This window comes from Eretmochelys imbricata, chromosome 8, assembly GCF_965152235.1.
Source record: "Eretmochelys imbricata isolate rEreImb1 chromosome 8, rEreImb1.hap1, whole genome shotgun sequence".
NCBI classification, from domain to species: Eukaryota; Metazoa; Chordata; order Testudines; family Cheloniidae; genus Eretmochelys; species Eretmochelys imbricata.
Genome location: NC_135579.1, coordinates 74,159,789 through 74,176,944, shown reverse-complemented (window position 1 = coordinate 74,176,944; position 17,156 = coordinate 74,159,789). Strand labels below are relative to the sequence as shown.

Genomic DNA, 17,156 nt, shown 5'->3' with positions numbered 1-17,156 from the left:
ACATAAGCCACTTTGAAAAAGCAGCAATTCTGAGACTAAGGAGCCAGGAGAGTTCTTGCCAGGGAGTGAGGGATACATTAGGCTTGAGTCAGTCCCTGGTGCCTCTCTCCCCCATTTGTGATAGTGTCCTAGTTTCAAAGCAGGCAAGCACAGCCTATGATAAATGACTCAGTCAGTGAATGAAAAGATTAGAATTCCTCAGATTGAGATCTTCTACGTTTGAAGCAGTGATACTTATTGAAAGACTTGCCCTGTATACTGGAAATGCAACAAATGGAACATGACCTGTCAGTGTAATCAGGCCTGACGCATCCTCGTGCAGACAGTCTTACAATAAGTCTCATTAGTGAATTTATCTCTCTCTGTCTCTGCCAAGTGCTGATGCAGCCTGGAGGACTGCTTACAAGAATGATCATTCTACGTGCTAAAATCAGAGTAGACCACCAGTGGTTCTGGTCTCCTTATGTATAGCTATTGTTTCTTGATGGACAGCTAATATTAACAGTGCAAACATGAACTGCAGGTTTGGGGCTTTCTAAAGTCACTCCCAAGTTAATCCTTACCGTAATTAGTGCTGTTAGGAGAGACACACTCACAGACATCATGATGAAACTGTCTAGGAACCAGGTGTACCAGATAACCCCATTAGTAACTCCCCGGTTCTTCATGGCTTCTTTCAGTCTCATTTCCTTCTCCAGCACAATGCTCTTCACTGTCATGGAGACTGAATAGATCCAAGCCAGCACCATGAAGATAGGGAAGGAGCGGTTCAGGGTGATCATGAAGCTACCCATGCAGGGAGAGAGGAGTGAGTGAAATGCAGGCAAAGCAGGCAAGGATTGGGATGAAAAGGAAGAAAGAAAGGGAAAAGGAAAAAGAGGTATAAAGAATTCTTTGACTTTATTACGGCTGAGCATTTCAAAGGAACCTAAGGTTAGGCTTCTCTGAAAATGCCAGTCTAAGACTGTAGTAACCGCTCTCAAAGAACTTTACAAACAATGAATTAAACTTTGCAGCCCCATCCCCAGGGGCTAGGTGTTATTGACATTTTACACATGGGGAAACTGAGGCACACAGCAGTTATGAGACTTGACCAAGGCCACTGAGTCTGTGGCAGGGTATAGATCTCACTCCACACCTCACTTTCTGAACACTATGCCATGTTGTAATTATTATAACTTGCAAAGAACGTTTTGAGACAGATGCTGATGGTAAGAAATCAGTCTCCCATGTAAAAAGAAAAGGAGTACTTGTGGCACCTTAGAGACTAACCAATTTATTTGAGCATGAGCTTTCATGAGCTACAGCTCACTTCATCGGATGCATGTCTCCCATGTGTTATATCTTTGAAATGTTTCCCCAAGTTTAAGTAGCAAATAAATCAATCAATATTAACTATTAAAAGCAGCCAGATGCTATGTTGCTATGCTGTATGCAAAACATCATTCATGGAAGGTCTTGAGCCTGTCACAGATGGTCAGTGCTAGCCGTTAGCTAACAAAATCTGCACTACTGTGTCAGACAGCTGGAGCGCTCCCTCTCTCTATTAACACTGGATCAATTTTAGGTCACAACCTGGAACCTTTTATGCATGGCTGCCATAGTTTTGTCCCCAATCCCTACAACAGATAATAGCAGTAAAAAGTAGCCATGGAGAACACATTTAGGATGACCATGAGCTACGATAAAACACGTTTCCTGCTGGCATCTCTTTACATGTGTTGTGAGGCGAGAGTAGCATTATGGGAGATACTGGACTCTCATTTTGCACCGCTTTTGTAATGGTGACATTTGAATGAAACTGACCAAAAAGTCAGAGGACGTCCACCCCGCACCCCCACTTCTTTCTGCATGGGGTAGAAGCATGGGACTGTAAAAATCAAAGGAAGAGACATTCTTCAGGAGTAGTCAGACTGATCTGAGTACTAGCGGGCCCTCTAGTGTGTTAGCAGGGCAGTGCCAGTCAGCAAAACAGGCAGGGAAACATCACTTTCCTGCTGAAAACTTCCAGAGAGCAACCTGGCCTGCTGAACCAAGAGAAAATGCTTTGTGGAGGCAGGCTGGGCAGGGCCTCTTGCTTTTGCCTCTTGTGGGAGCTCTGGTCCCCGGATTGGCAAGCAGGGTCCCAGTGTCAACCCAAAAGCAGCATACTTCTTCCAAAAGCGTCTAGCCATTTTATTTAACTAGGTTCTTTGAAGGGGCCACAACTAAACACAGTCTCTCTCTGTGGTTTTCTGTGGTCAACCCTCAGCCATATGTGACTGTTGTAGGCCTCAGGCTATGTCTACACTTAAACCCCTACAGCAGCCCAGCTACAGAGCTTTAGCTGCGCTGCAGTAGTGCTTCAGTGTAGACACTCCCTACAGTAACAGAAGGGGTTCTTCTGCCACCGTAGGTAACCCACCTCCCCAAGAGGGGGCAGCTAGGCCAATGGAAGAATTCTTCTGTCACCTTAGCGCTGTCCACACAAGGGTCAACCTAACAACATCTCTCGGGGTGGGGATTTGTCATAACCTTGCAAGACGTAGGAATGCCAATGTAGCTTGTCAGTGTATACCAGCCCTCACCAACCTTTGCCTGGTTTGGGTTTCTGCAGCTGCAATAATCTCTCTTGGTGGAAAAAAAAAAAAAACCCAGGGCCCATTAGCACCTTTCTGTCAGAACAACAGGTATTGAGAAGTGGGGAATGATAACACAAATGATATACCCCCTTGCAATCTGCAATTAGCTGCGGTGTTAGTAAGGGAGACAGCAGCACTATTCATGCCTTGGGATTCCTGGACGTAGGACTATGCCTGATTCAGAGCCACAGTGTCACGGGGAAATGCTCTCTATGTGGGCCCATTTTAATCATCAAAAAAGTTCATTTCTTTTTAATTGAAATCTTCTTTTCCCCCTCCAGATCTCACAGGCTCAGCTATGAACTGTGCAACTTTTTATGTGCCTCGAGTTTCGAGGCATTCTCCTGCTGCTATTAAAGTCAATGGGGTTTTCTTGCTGATTTCAGTGGGAGCAGAATCAGACTCTTCAGTCTCCTTTTTTAAAGTTCCAAAGTACTGGACTTTTTCTGCTTCTCCAATTTCCTTATCTGTGTTAACCAGGGAAGCACATCCCTGGCTCCTTGGGGTATTTCACGAATGCCATAGTCCTGGGATTTCTTTCTGGCTTTTAAACAAGATCAAAGGCAAAAGTAGTCAAGCCTCCTGAAAATCCACTGCATCATCCAGCCCCCCGATTAGTTATCAGAAATAGGATCACTAGCTGCTCTTACTCACATATCGTCTACAAAGCAGGGATAGGGCATTTGCTGCAGGTAGATTCCTGATGGCACTTCAGCGTTAGTCTGGGTCTTTATAATCCCATGCTCAATCATGTCTTGCAGATACGCAAACCCTCCCCAGATATAACGTAAATCATCCACTGGGTCAGCTCTTGGACCAGGATCCCAGTACCTGAGAAGAAAAAAACACATGGAAATCACTGAGGCAGGCAGGCACTTTAAGAGAGAACACTTAGCCGAGAACTTCCCAACGGCTTCACCCAGTGCTGTTCCTTCCAAGTTACGGCTGTCAGGCTCCGCTACTTGAGAAGGGGTCAGACGTTCATGAGTCAGAAAAATTAGCTATTGTTTTATTTTTGAAGTTCTACATATGGTTACGTAAAACAGTAATTTTGGCCAAAAATGCATAAAGGGGGTTCAAAATAAAACAGCGATTATATATTGCAATGTGCCAAATTTGTTCAAAATGTTTCTGGTATTTATGGATTTTGTTTTGTTTTGTTTTAAAAGTATTATGGCTTCATCTAGATGGACTCACTCTCAGCTCCCAGTAGCCTCTGTAAAATCTCAGCTTTTTACTTTAAAAGTTTTTTTCTGGATGTTGAAAGCTGTGAATGGATTTGCTCCACTATGTTTGTCTGACCTTTCAGCTTCTATCCTAAAGATCCAAATCAGATGACTATTTCATTTGTCCGGAATTTAAGCTTGTGACCAGGTCTGGTCAAAAACTGTCCATCTATGCTGTTTTTTGAGTGGAAAATTGGATTTCCAACTAAATTACGTCTTTCACAAAACATATCTGCTTTCTGCAGAAACATTTTGCTTTTTTTTTGACAAAATATTTCAGCTGAAGTCTTTTGGTTTTCAGCTGAAATCTTGCAGTGAAAACTCAAAAATTTCTGTGGAAAAATCCAATGAAAGCAAACTTTTTTTTTGTTTGTCAAAAATTTCTGCCGGGGGGCGGCGGGAGGGAGAACCTTCAAACCGTTTCCCCTTGCGACACCAGAAGTCACAGTTTTCAGTAGCTGTTACACACCTCTAATGTGAATAGCCCTTTCTTTAACCATTATAGTATTTTCAACCACAAGTGCTCAAAAATCATGCGTCAGGCCCCAAACGCTCCTGAGATTGGCTTGCCAAGTGGCATTGGAGCATTTAAAGATCATGTTTTCAAGTTCTTCTCTGCAGTCATGATGTCTAGAAGCTTGCTGTTATTTAAACTGAAAGCTGAAACTCTCAGGTAAATATGGGATTCCAGCATTGGTAGCTTTGGGAAAACTGCAAATATCATGTGACTTGCCATAAAATCATACACGCTGGGAACACTGCTTAGAAACTCCCAGCCCATATAGAAGTAGTCTCAGAAAACATGTGTGCTAATACTTTAAGAAGAAAATCCAAGGTGGCAGAGGACCCTTGTACAGCAGCAGCAGCAGCAGCATATTCTGCTGCATAGGGGGAGAAGACTGGATGTGCATGTCAAGTTTGGCAACATGCAGGGGGCAGATAAGTAGAACTCCCTGTCCACTCCCCACATGCGGAGGTCCCCTAAAGACCCTGTGCAGGCTACTCCAGCCATCAGAGTCCTCCCTTCTACCCTTCCCCCCACTCTCCCAGCCCCTGACGCAGTTGCTCAGTGCCAAGCACTAGGGTCTGGATATGACTTCTGCTTTGCATTACGCATGTGAAACACCACTGAATTCAATCAGCTCTCCCATTTGTATTTGAATGCAGACTCTGACCCACCCTCTGGCTCCCAGAATGTTGGAGAGGGTTCCCATGTTTTGTGTTACTGGTTCAATGGCAGGCGCAGCTGAGGAAAGCAGAAATCATCACCTGTCTTTGATTTTATTTGTTTTCTCCACTGCATCTATATCCATCCGGATCTTGTAGTTCACATGTGGTGGCAGCTTGCTGGCCTCGGAGTGTATGTCAGGGAAGACTACTCCAGCCCAGAATTTGTTTTCCTCCAACATATTAAGAGCTTGATGGGTCAATTGGGTTTCATCAGCAAGACCTTCAAATTTATCCAGGGTCAAGCACTGCAGATAATCACAAAGGTGACAGCCTTATGGGACTACAGTGGCAGGGGTTATACACTGAAAACACACAACACTGGTTCGCAATGGGGCAGGAAAGTAGGTTAGTTAACTTTGGCGGTAGATGTCACTTTTCAGCTTTAATACCTGTATTGAAATTGTGCTCAAAACTGATTTTTCCTCCCTGAAGACTCCTCACTTGGTCCAATTCTTATGGCAAATTCAATACACACAATAGTTAAAGACAACTGAAAAAATGCAGCAATCACCTTACAACTAATTCAATAAACCGAAGAGGGAGGAACTGACTGAAGTAATCATGAAACACATTTTTGGAGACAGCTCATAAAAGCAAGTGTCTTCCCAGCAAGATAAAGAGAAGAGAACTCTAAAGCTGCAAGCAACCCTCATCTCTATAAACAAACACAGACAGAGGGAATATTCTGAACCTAATGCCTGGAAAATAAGGATCACATCCACCAGGAGGGCAAACAAAAGTACCAGCTAAAAACGATGGGGGGGGGGGGGAAGATATTATTCACTACCTTAGCCCTTTGCAGGACTACAGTATCTAGTGAAAACAAAAGCTCATATCTGATGGTAAGATCATAGCAAAACAAAGTTACATAGTTGCTTTAAAATGGAGCAAACACTAGAAAAATATTTGTGGGGAAATCACAGCAAACCATTAGATAAACACTGATGAGGAGCTGGTATCAGTTTAGAGGGATAGAGGAACTAGAATTGTTATTCTCTTTAGTGTTTTGGGTGTCTTAGTAGCCACACACTGAGTTTCTGAAAAGCTGTATTTCTGCCATGGTAGTTCTCCTGCAAAAAGCCAATGGCTAATATAACTGGCATGGGCTGTTGAGTCAGGCTGCTTTTGTTGACAGTAGCAGAAAGGTTTGTCCATCTTTGATTTTCATGGAGCATATTTGCAAGTACTGTGAGTACATGAGTGAATTTTTCAAATAAGAGTTTAAAACAATTGTGCTCACAATTTTTTTCGCATGAAAAACCCTGTATTTGTACAAATTGTGAGGAGACATCAAACAAAAACCAAATATGCTGGTTTGCATGTGCAAGTCCAGATATTTTATGCACACTAAAAATGAAGGGGCAGATTGTGACAGTATGCCCTCAGCTGGGGTAGTGTGAAGCAGCCATACCCCAGGGCAAGTACCAGGAGGCACCTGAGGATACAGTGATTCTCAGAGCCCCCTGGTGATCAGGGAGAGCTTGGCTGCTGATCTGCCCCTTTGGAGAATGCATGTATGCTCCATTCTGCAGACCTGGATTACGGTGGGGAACAGGGCCGTGGCTCCATCTACTCCTTTTTGGCGTAACTTACCCTCCATAGCAGTATTAGCAGGGACTCTGTACTCAAGAGTGCAGGGATTGCAGTTCTTCTGGCCCCCACATGGGGGGCACAGAGTGGGAGGATTCCTTACATGGCCTTCCCCACCTTCTTTATATATCTGCACAATCTAGCCTTTGGGCACAATTTTGGGACTTGAAGCCCCTTTGAAAATATAGTCCTTGAAGTGAAGAGATCGCCGAATAAAATGCATGTGTCAGCCAACAGGCCCCGCTCATATGTCCCTCCTAGCCTGCTGATAGCACTAGCCTAGCGACAGCAAGACTTGAAGCATTACCTCATGGCATGGAACAATGACAAACTGTGACCCTCTGGACAAATGTGAAAAAGCCCTCCGGGAACCCATGAGGAGTTCCTACAACAGTCATTGATAATCTGAGTGTGTCACTTCAATGGGAAGCTAATAATTATTTTTTTTTGGGGGGGGGGCACATCAGAGCATTATTACTGCCTTTTCCTCAGCTGCAACTGGGAACACACGGCCTCCAGCACAAGGGTTTTAAACTGAGACATCCCCATTCACTGCCTGCTTCTATCTGAGACAATACCACAAACCTGCCAGTTTGGTCAATATGGAGATCTGTGCTGTTTGAGATCCGGTCCTACAACCTATTCAATGGAAACACAAACACCATTCCCAGAACAGTTGAGAGAATACTCTGCCACAAGAATCTCCATGATCTGCTACACCTGTGCACCCTATCCCATAGGAGGGGTTGATCAGGCCCAAGGATGAAAGTCTCCAAATCCCACTAACCAACCCAGAGTCCCCCAGTCAGAACACTTTCCACTCTATTCAAAATAATTCCATTATTTTAATCCCCCCCCCCCAGAAATTATTTGATCATCAGATAACCATAACTTCAGACGTTTGTGACACTGCAGATATCAAGATATACTAGAGGCTTCTCAGTAAAGCAACCCAGGATATCTCATGGCTCTAAACAGCAGCAAGATATTTAGGAAAAGCTTAGATTAAATCAAGTGACAGAATGAGATGATCAAAAAGCATTTGTTCTTGTGTCCACACTGGTACTGAGCTTAAATAATTCCTCTCCCTCCCTGGTATTTATCCCTCTGATATATTCATAGAAAGCAATCATATCTCCCCTCAGCCGTCTTTTGGTTAGGATAAACAAGCCAAGCTCCTTGAGTCTCCTTTCATAAGGCAGGTTTTCCATTCCTCGGATCGTCCTAGTAGCCCTTCTCTGTACCTGTTCCGTTTGAATTCATCCTTCTTAAACAGGGGAGACCAGAACTGCACACAGTATTCCAGATGAGGTCTCACCAGTGCCTTGTATAATGGTACTAACACTTCCTTATCTGTACTGGAAATACCTCGCCTGATGCATCCCAAGACCGCATTAGCTTTTTTCACTGTCATATCACATTGGCGGCTCAGTCATCCTGTGGTCAACCAATACTACAAGGTCCTTCTCCTCCTCCGTTACTTCTAATTGATGCGTCCCCAGCTTATAACTAAAATTCTTGTTATTAATCCCTAAATGCATGACCTTACACTTCTCACTATTAAATTTCATCCTATTACTATTACTCCAGTTTACAAGGTCAACCAGATGCTCCTGTAGGATCATAGAACCATAGAATATCAGGGTTGGAAGGGACCTCAGGAGGTCATCTAGTCCAACCCCCTGCTCAAAGCAGGACCAATCCCCAACTAAATCATCCCAGCCAGGGCTTTCTCAAGCCTGACCTTAAAAACTTCTAAGGAAGGAGATTCCACCACCTCCCTAGATAACGCATTCCAGTGTTTCACCACCCTCCTAGTGAAAAAGTTTTTCCTAATATCCAACCTAACCTCCCCCACTGCAACTTGAGACCATTACTCCTTGTTCTGTCATCAGCTACCACTGAGATCAGTCTAGATCCATCCTCTTTGGAACCCCCTTTCAGGTAGCTGAAAGCAGCTATCAAATCCCCACCTCATTCTTCTCTTCCACAGACTAAACAATCCCAGTTCCTTCAGCCTCTCCTCATAAGTCATGTGTTCCAGTCCCCTAATCATTTTTGTTGCCCTCTGCTGGACTCTTTCCAATTTTTCCACATCCTTCTTGTAGTGTGGGGCCCAAAACTGGACACAGTACTCCAGATGAGGCCTCACCAATGTCGAATAGAGGGGAACGATCACGTCCCTCGATCTGCTGGCAATGCCCCTATATATACATCCCAAAATGCCATTGGCCTTCTTGGCAACAAGGGCACACTGTTGACTCATATCCAGCTTCTCGTCCACTGTCACCCCATGTCCTTTTCTGCAGAACTGCTGCCAAGCCATTCGGTCCCTAGTCTGTAGATATCCTGGTCCTTCTCTGAATTGGCAATACCTCACAGCTTCGTGTCACCTGCAAACTTTATTAGCACACTCCCACTTTTTGTGTAGAGGTCAGTAATAAAAAGATTAAATAAGATTGGTCCCAAAACCAATCCCTGAGGAACTCCACTGGTAACCTCCCTCCAGCCTGACAGTTCACCTTTCAATATGATCCGCTGTAGTCTCCCCTTTAACCAATTCCTTATCCACCTTTCAATTTTCATATTGATCCCCATCTTTTCCAATTTAACTAATAATTCCCCATGTGGCACCGTATCAAATGCCTTACTGAAATCTAGGTAAATTAGATCCACTGCATTTCCTTTGTCTAAAAAATCTGTTACTTTCTCAAAGGAGGAGATCAGGTTGGTTTGGCACGATCTACCTTTTGTAAAACCATGTTGTATTTTGTCCCATTTACCATTGACCTCAATGTCCTTAACTACTTTCTCCTTCAAAATTTTTTCCAGGACCTTGCATACTACAGATGTCAAACTAACAGGCCTGTAGTTACCCAGATCACGTTTTTTTCCTTTCTTAAAAATAGCAACTATGTTAGCAATTCTCCAGTCATATGGTACAACCCCTGAATTTACGGATTTCATTAAAAATTCTTCTAATGGGCTTGCAATTTCATGTGCCAATTCCTTTAATATTCTTGGATAAAGATTACCTGGACCCCCTGATTTAGTCCCATTAAGCTGTTCGAGTTTTGCTTCTACCTCGGATATGCGAGTATCTACCTCCATATCTTCATTCCCATTTGTCATGCTACCATTATCCCTAAGATCCTCATTAGCCTCATTAAAGACTGAGGCAAAGTATTTGTTTAGATATTGGACCATGCCTAGATTATCCTTAACCTCCACTCCATCCTCAGTGTTTAGCAGTCCCAAGTTTGTATTTTGAGCCTCAACTCCAAAATCAGTGAGACTCTAGCACAGAGGGTAGCTGTATTTAGCCTCTAAACTGACTGGGAAGAAATGTATTCAGTTACTTCACAGAACGCCAAGAGGCTAACTTGTTTGATTTTATCTTTTTGATCATCTCTTGCAGGTCAATAACCAACAATTACTCTACATCAAAGTGCTCATAGAGACAACTTGTTATTTAACTGGCAGACATCTTTGAAATGTAAAGACTCCTTTGTTTAACTTTTCCATCTTGTGAATTACATTTTGCTTTTTTTTTTTTTTTTTTTTTAAATCTGAAAAATGCTTGTAACAGAATTAAGGTTCTTGCATTACTACAGCTGATAATATTCTGAAAGACTATTTTACATTTAGGGGTTATGTGTGGTAATATTTTTTTAATTGACAGTAAAACAACAAAAGAGGCACTTAAACCACCAGTGTTATTACTTTGTAGCTTTGCACTCGGATAGCATCTTTTATACAAGTATCACCAAGTGCTTTAGAAACATTAACTAACATATAGTGCTTTACAAACTTTTAATAAGCCACACAACTTCTCTGGTAGGTATTATTCCAGGTGGGGAAACTGAGACACACAAATGGCCTGATTTTCAGATGGGAATAGAATCTAGGTTGGGTTGCCCAGCCCAGATTGGAATAAATATTTCTCTCTGAGTGTCATGATATTTTAGCCCATTGAAAAGAGATTAAGTGGAAGCCAGAAGTCCTGACTCCCATACCTTTGCTCTAACCATTAGACCATGCTACCTCTAACATTAATTATATCGAAAAGAAACAGTAACGGATGGAGAGAATAATTTGTGTGTTTGTGTCACTATGGTAGAATAAGTTCATTTTCTGTTTGGCCCTTTTAATTTAATCTTATCTCCAAATACCACAGGCTCTATGTAAATAGCAAGCTTAAAGGACACTAGAATACAAAAGTACATGATTGCAAGGCACAGCTGCTGCCTCGGCTATGAAAGTTCTAGTGCAGACCCCACAGAAAGCAGAGTATTGCAGGTCAGCCTGCATGATAAGTTACTCTGCTAACACAGTGCAAAGAGCAGAAGTAAAGTTAATATGGTCATATGCAAAAGTCATTGTTTTTGCTGATACAGACTAATATGGCTATCACTCTGAAATATGCAAAAGCTTCTCTCTCCCTCTGTTGTGATAGCTATAGATAGGACGAAGCTGATTAGGCCTTCACTTCCTGACTTCTTCGATAGAAGAGATAGTTTTTCTTTGTGGTTAAAGCACAGGACTGGGACTCAGGAGACCTGGGTCCTATTCCTTGCTCTGCTACAGACTTTCTGTGTGACCTCAGGCAAGTCATACTCACTTAGCCTCTCTGTGCTTCAGCTTTCTTAACTGCTAGTGGTGTTGTGAGATGTAATTAACATCTGTAAGGCACTTACAGATTCTCAGGGGGAAGGTAATATAAACAGAAGTATGATTACCATGAGCAATGGCTTCAGATTGTCAGCCCTATTCTGCCCCAGGGTTGAGCCCATCATATTTATCTGTGCTCAAAAATTTACAAATCAGAGTCTGTATTTTATTTCTTTTTCTCCCTTCCTCATTAAGACCCCACCTCACCCCACCCAACCATACCCATACCCATCTCTTGTTTAATGCCAGCTAGCCTTATTTACCCCTTTTGCCTGCACCCAGGAAGCTAGAGGCCCATCAAGGCCATTCCTAGAAACGCTGGGGAAGTAATTGACACACCCTTCAGCCTAGCCCCCATGACTGAAAATAACACCTTTGCATGATTTGTTAACTTAGTTAATGGGATTCTGAACCTATCATTAAGCTTAGATTGCCCCAGTCAAATCAACTTCTGATTATAATGCTTCTCAAAGGACCTGTCTGAGAATGTGTCATGTTACCTTTAGCTCTGGAAGTGAAAAGAACAGATATGCGCTATTACACAGCCATTGGCGTGTCACTGAGAAAGGGAATGTAAAGACCCTATTAGCTCTTTCTTTACCTAGCAAAATTGCACCGAACTTGCTCTTTGGTGCCTATGAGTGGCCTCAGTATAGTCCTAGAGAATGGAAGCTCTAGGACAAAGAAATGGTACACAGCCATATTTTCAGAAGTGGCCACTCATTTTGGCTCCCTTTGTTGCAGGGCATCTGGACTGAAACACTTTGGGTACCCCAAAATGGAAATCATTTTAGAAAATCTGCCCATCAGTCTCTTTGCTAGTTCAGGTGTGATAGTTTGTCATCATACCATACCAAAGGTGCAGGGGTGCTTTTATAATCTGAACTACAAAATAGCATGGAGAGATCCCTTACATGAGAAAGTATTATAATCCACAATGGTGCTGCTGCTGTGTTTGGACTGATTCCTGTAGAATACAGTGTTATATTTTTTTAAAGCGATAATTAAATCTGATTGGGAAGAAGCAGAGCAGGACAGTTGCATTCTCTTAGCATGACCATCTGAACTGGATTCCTTCTGGCTACTCCCCATTATGCACAGGATCATATATAAACCTCTAACTAGAACCTTCAGATTTAGGTACTATTATCTGGGGAATATCTGTAACATTCTGTTGTATTAGCAATCTTTAAATATAATTATAATTCTGGTTTTATTTTAAAGCTTTCTGCTCTGAATCCCCGTTACACAGAAGTTCCATAGAATTTAATAGAAAACGATGATTCTAATAGAATCTTTGAACCATCTTATATATTTTAGAGAATTACACAATACCATGGATGGTCAAAAACCAACAGAAAGAAGATCATCCTCTGTTAAATTCTAAACATATTAGAGCAATTTCTCTAGAACCCCATTGGTTGATTCCCTATTAGATGCTAAAGGATTTTTCCAGAAATGAAGTGGTTCTGGGTCCATGATAGGCAACCATCTGAATGGCTTTTTAAATGTTTTTCTCTCGAGTGTGTGATGTAACTGCACCACACATAGAACAAGGTGAAGAAGAAGAGGAGAAGAGGTAGGCTTCATAGCGACAGGGCGCCTGGACAGTCTTTAGAACATAAGCTCCTCTGGGTAGTCTGTAAACTCCTGGGATGTTTGGAAAGCAGCTCGCACTTTACGGTTGCTCCCATGTATAAATAATACTAGTAATGAGAAGGAGGACAGAGTGGTTTGGTTATTTATATAGACAGTAGTGAGGGAAAGTTGATTTTGATATTTGTCCTAAGAAAAAGGCAAAATAATGAAATAACCCATATGTTATATTAAACAAAAGAGGCAGGAGTTAAAGAAAAATGAAGCAAAGTGAGGTTTTAAAAAATAAACAAAAAGAGAGGAATAAAAATAAGAATTAAACTGGTAAAAACCAAATGACTATGAGTTAATTAAGAGAAAGGTAAAGAGCCCAGGGTTAAAAATAACAACAGGGAAGAGAATTTACAACGAATTATCACCTTGTGTTTTCATGCTCTCCCTGCACTCCCTGCCCCTCCCAGATACATCCATGGTTTGTATGTTATCTCATTAGGTGATAAGCTCTTTGGGGCAGGCACCTGTCTGTTTTCATTTCTCTAACTGCCTAATGCATTTTTTTGGGGGGGGTGGGGGGAGGGGAGGAGAGGAGCTGTAGAAAGGGCTCTAATGCTTCACACTTCTGATATCATTGTGGCCACAAGTGATGCTAAAAAAGCTATTAACTTTTGTTTTTTATCTAAAGAAAAAGCATCAGTATTGTGCAGTGATGAATTTCCCAGAGCTAGTATTTCTTCCTAAATAAGAAGTAAAAGGAAAAGAGTCACTGAAATTGTGGTTTGTCTTAATGCAAAAATCATTTTGAGAATGAAACTGTTATACCTGCTAGATCTTTTAGAATCTACATAAACAGTAGCTTCTAGGGAAGGGAGTCCAGTGGTCTTTTTCCTGAGTTCCATTCTCTGCTTTTTTACCAACTCCCCATCTGACCTTGGACAATTCACATGAGGCTTGATCCAGTGCCCATTAAAGTCAGTGGAAACATTGACTTTCAGTGAGATTTGGATCCAGTGGTTAAACTCAGGGTGGGATTTTCAAAAGCATTCAGAACCCTGCTCCCTCTGAAGCCAATGGTCGGCGTTCTGAAATTCCCACTGTGTGTGTGTCACTTGCCGCTTCTGTAAAATGGCAATGATGACATTTTTCTGTCTCCTGTGTATGTTTCCAGACTCAACTAATACTTTTAATAAAGCCTGTGGGGATCATCAGATGAAAGTTTCCCTATCAGAGTAAGGCATTTATTCTTTGGTTTCAGAGTAACAGCCGTGTTAGTCTGTATTCGCAAAAAGAAAAGGAGTACCTCTAAGGTGCCACAAGTACTCCTTTTCTTTTTGCATTTATTCTTCTGTCACTTTATTATTTTAAAACAAGTAAGGTGAAATAACTGAAATACCTTGTGATTTAAATCTCTCTGTCTTAGCACCCATAGCATTTAAGCACTGATGATGATGCTCTGATATAGTCTTTCTCTAAGGATTTCCAGTGGTGCCCACCACCTAATAAAAGTTCCAACCTTACCTCCAAATACTGATTAAACAAACGCAAAGCTTGGTCTGTGACATTGAAGATATTCCGCCAATCAAAGTCTGCCACACCCTCTTCGCGGTTTTCTGGACATCCATTATGGATGAAGTTGATCACATCTTCAGCAGTTAAATCTTCAGCAACCAGCTGTCGATTCAAGAAGTGTCTCACTGTGGGGTTCTTCAGAGTGTTCTGGGAAGCACATCAGTTCTGATTTACTACATCACTCTTTACATGCTTTAGAACGAGCCCACTCTAGCTGGAAAGGTTTACATGTCATCCTATTGAGTCCCCAATTAATGGGAAAGGGTAGGCCACGGAGTTATGTCTGTAAAAAGGCATCTAAGAGGGAGAGTTACAAGCAACAGATCTTTGTTTGATCCTTAATTCTATTCCTCTTTACAAGGCTTGGAATACGTCTGAAACATCAGTTCCACATGCAGAGAAAACAGCTCTCAAACACAGCATTTCTCAATATGAATTGCTCTTTATATCTAAGCTATATGAGTTACTTAACCGTTTGCTCTGGACTTTAGGAGACCCAGCATATTGATCCTTTTGCCGATGTAAACAGTAACTTTTGCAGAATCCTTCCTTGCAGGCCCCTATATAGGGGACTTTGCCAGAAGGAAGGGAGAGGACATGGCTACCGAGTTGCTATCCCCAGCTGCCAGAATGGACCTTGGGGCTAGGGGCAGCTGGGTGCAACTTGGAGCAGCCCTGAGACTGCTCTAAGTTGTGCAAGGGATCAAACCACCCCTGGCTGACCCAAGGATCAGGTGGGTATAAAAGAAGCATAATACCACTTTTTCTCTTTAATTTCCTGCACCAAGCAGAGCTTAGCTAGACCTGGGGATCAGGTCCAGTGTCTTCATAATGCATATCAGACAAGTCTGCAAAACAAACCCAGTGACCACAGACCCATACGTTCTTAGGAATCATAACATTGCTTCATGCAAAGGTTGTTCTTCCATCCAAACTTTCCAGGTTAACTCTCCTATCCCCTATGAAATAAGGAAGCTGAAGGGCTGCTCTAATCACAGTTCCCCAGCCAGGGCACAACATACTCGGATCATATTCATTTGCAGGCTGCTTTGAAAGAAGTGCCACAGCTGAGGTCCCACTTCTTCCCAGGCTTTGGTCAACAGTCTGAGGCGCTCAAGTTCTTCAAATGTGGAGTTTGCCTGACGCATTAACAACCAGAAAGGAATATCAATATGTTAGAGAGATAACCCAAACACATACAGACCACTCAGGGTCAGATGCATGCAATGATGCTGACCCTGATGATTTGTAGCAATCCAAAGCTTACTAATCTAATTTAATTTAATTACAATAACTCAATAAACACGATAGAAGAGACATTGTGGCAATGGAGTGTGACAGAAAGAGTGCGCCTCACAAAGGGCATTCCTTGAATTCTGTTGGGCTCATCCAAGACACCCATAGCACATTTCTTCTGTGTGTTTAACAGAAGCAAGCGTGACTAGATAGATAAATCTATTTATATAACCCTCTTCCCTCAATTGCAATAATAGCTGCACACTTCATAAACATTTATTTTTTCTTAACATCCTGTGGAGGACAGAAATATTATTACCCAGTTTTACCAATGGAATCACAGAGAAGCTTGCCACAGCTTGCAGCATAGCTGAGATTTAAATACCAATCTCTTGAATTCCAGTCCAGTGTCTGAACCACAAGACCATCCTTCCTTTCCATTTGCCCCTGGAACAGCCAGCCTGCCCCCTTCCCCACACCCCATATAATGTTCTGCTCTCTTCTCTGCCGTTTCTAATCAGTGTTAAAAAATGGGTCCAATACATTTCTTTTTCTGAGAAGAAAGTTGAAACTTTGTTCATCACCACTGAAAAAGACTTCTCAGGCCAAAGAATCTTCACAGAACTATGGGTAATTTCCCATTATCCTGTCTCACTTACAACTGGTTTTCCTTTGCCATCAAGATAGAATAGTTTCAGGCTTGCAAAGAGGGAGCGGGCCAAATTCTGATCTGGTATACACTAATATAATCCCACTGACGCCTAATTCCACTAGTGTGAGAGGAGACGCAGGCCCTCTCTTCCAATTACCCTTAAGTATAATCTTAACCTTGATGTCATTGGTTTGAAATCTCTGACTTTCAGGTCTCAGCGAATGTCACAATTTCTTCCTTCCTATGATTCATTCTAGACATCAAAGCAAAAAGAACTCTGTGAAGAAAAGGTCACGAGGGCAAAATGGTTGGGTTATTCATTGGGGGGGATAGCTGGTTAAAAATACTAGTTGTGTATATATCAGAATTTCTTACATTCTTCAGTATTTGCCTTACAGCAGGAGAATCAGGAGCAAAGAGGATTTTTCCCATCAGCAGGGGCTTCACAGCACTCCAGGCTATTTTGGTTAAAGGGTTTGATTCCATGCTCTGGATCAATGCATTACAAAAGGGTGCTACAGGAAAAAATTAGGACAGATGTTATGTAACCATACCCACGCTCTATTGTTTATAACATCCTTCAGGCTTCAGTCTGCCCAAATCACAAATGCAAACCTCTTTGACTCTGGGGTCTGAACAGGCTACTTTGTGCTGTAGCTAAATAGATACACAGTAGCTGAAAAGCAACACAACAGTGTGGGATCTCAAATACATCTTTACCCAGGGGAAACAAGTGACAAAGTTTGCTGAGTAGATTTTAGGGCTGCA

The 17,156-nt window shown here is 42.2% G+C and overlaps 1 protein-coding gene across 1 annotated transcript in view; it reads right to left on the bottom strand.

Annotated features, from left to right (window-relative positions):
• ABCA4 (ATP binding cassette subfamily A member 4) overlaps nucleotides 1-17,156 on the bottom strand; it is a 99,925-nt gene that overhangs the window by 57,026 nt on the left and 25,743 nt on the right. Inside the window, exons 9-14 of the mRNA XM_077825358.1 lie at nucleotides 16,764-16,903; nucleotides 15,523-15,639; nucleotides 14,450-14,647; nucleotides 5,117-5,322; nucleotides 3,276-3,452; nucleotides 564-786 (exon numbers count right to left, since the gene is read on the bottom strand). Coding sequence (XP_077681484.1) covers nucleotides 564-786; nucleotides 3,276-3,452; nucleotides 5,117-5,322; nucleotides 14,450-14,647; nucleotides 15,523-15,639; nucleotides 16,764-16,903 — 1,061 coding nt within the window. The remainder of the gene's footprint in view (nucleotides 1-563; nucleotides 787-3,275; nucleotides 3,453-5,116; nucleotides 5,323-14,449; nucleotides 14,648-15,522; nucleotides 15,640-16,763; nucleotides 16,904-17,156) is intronic.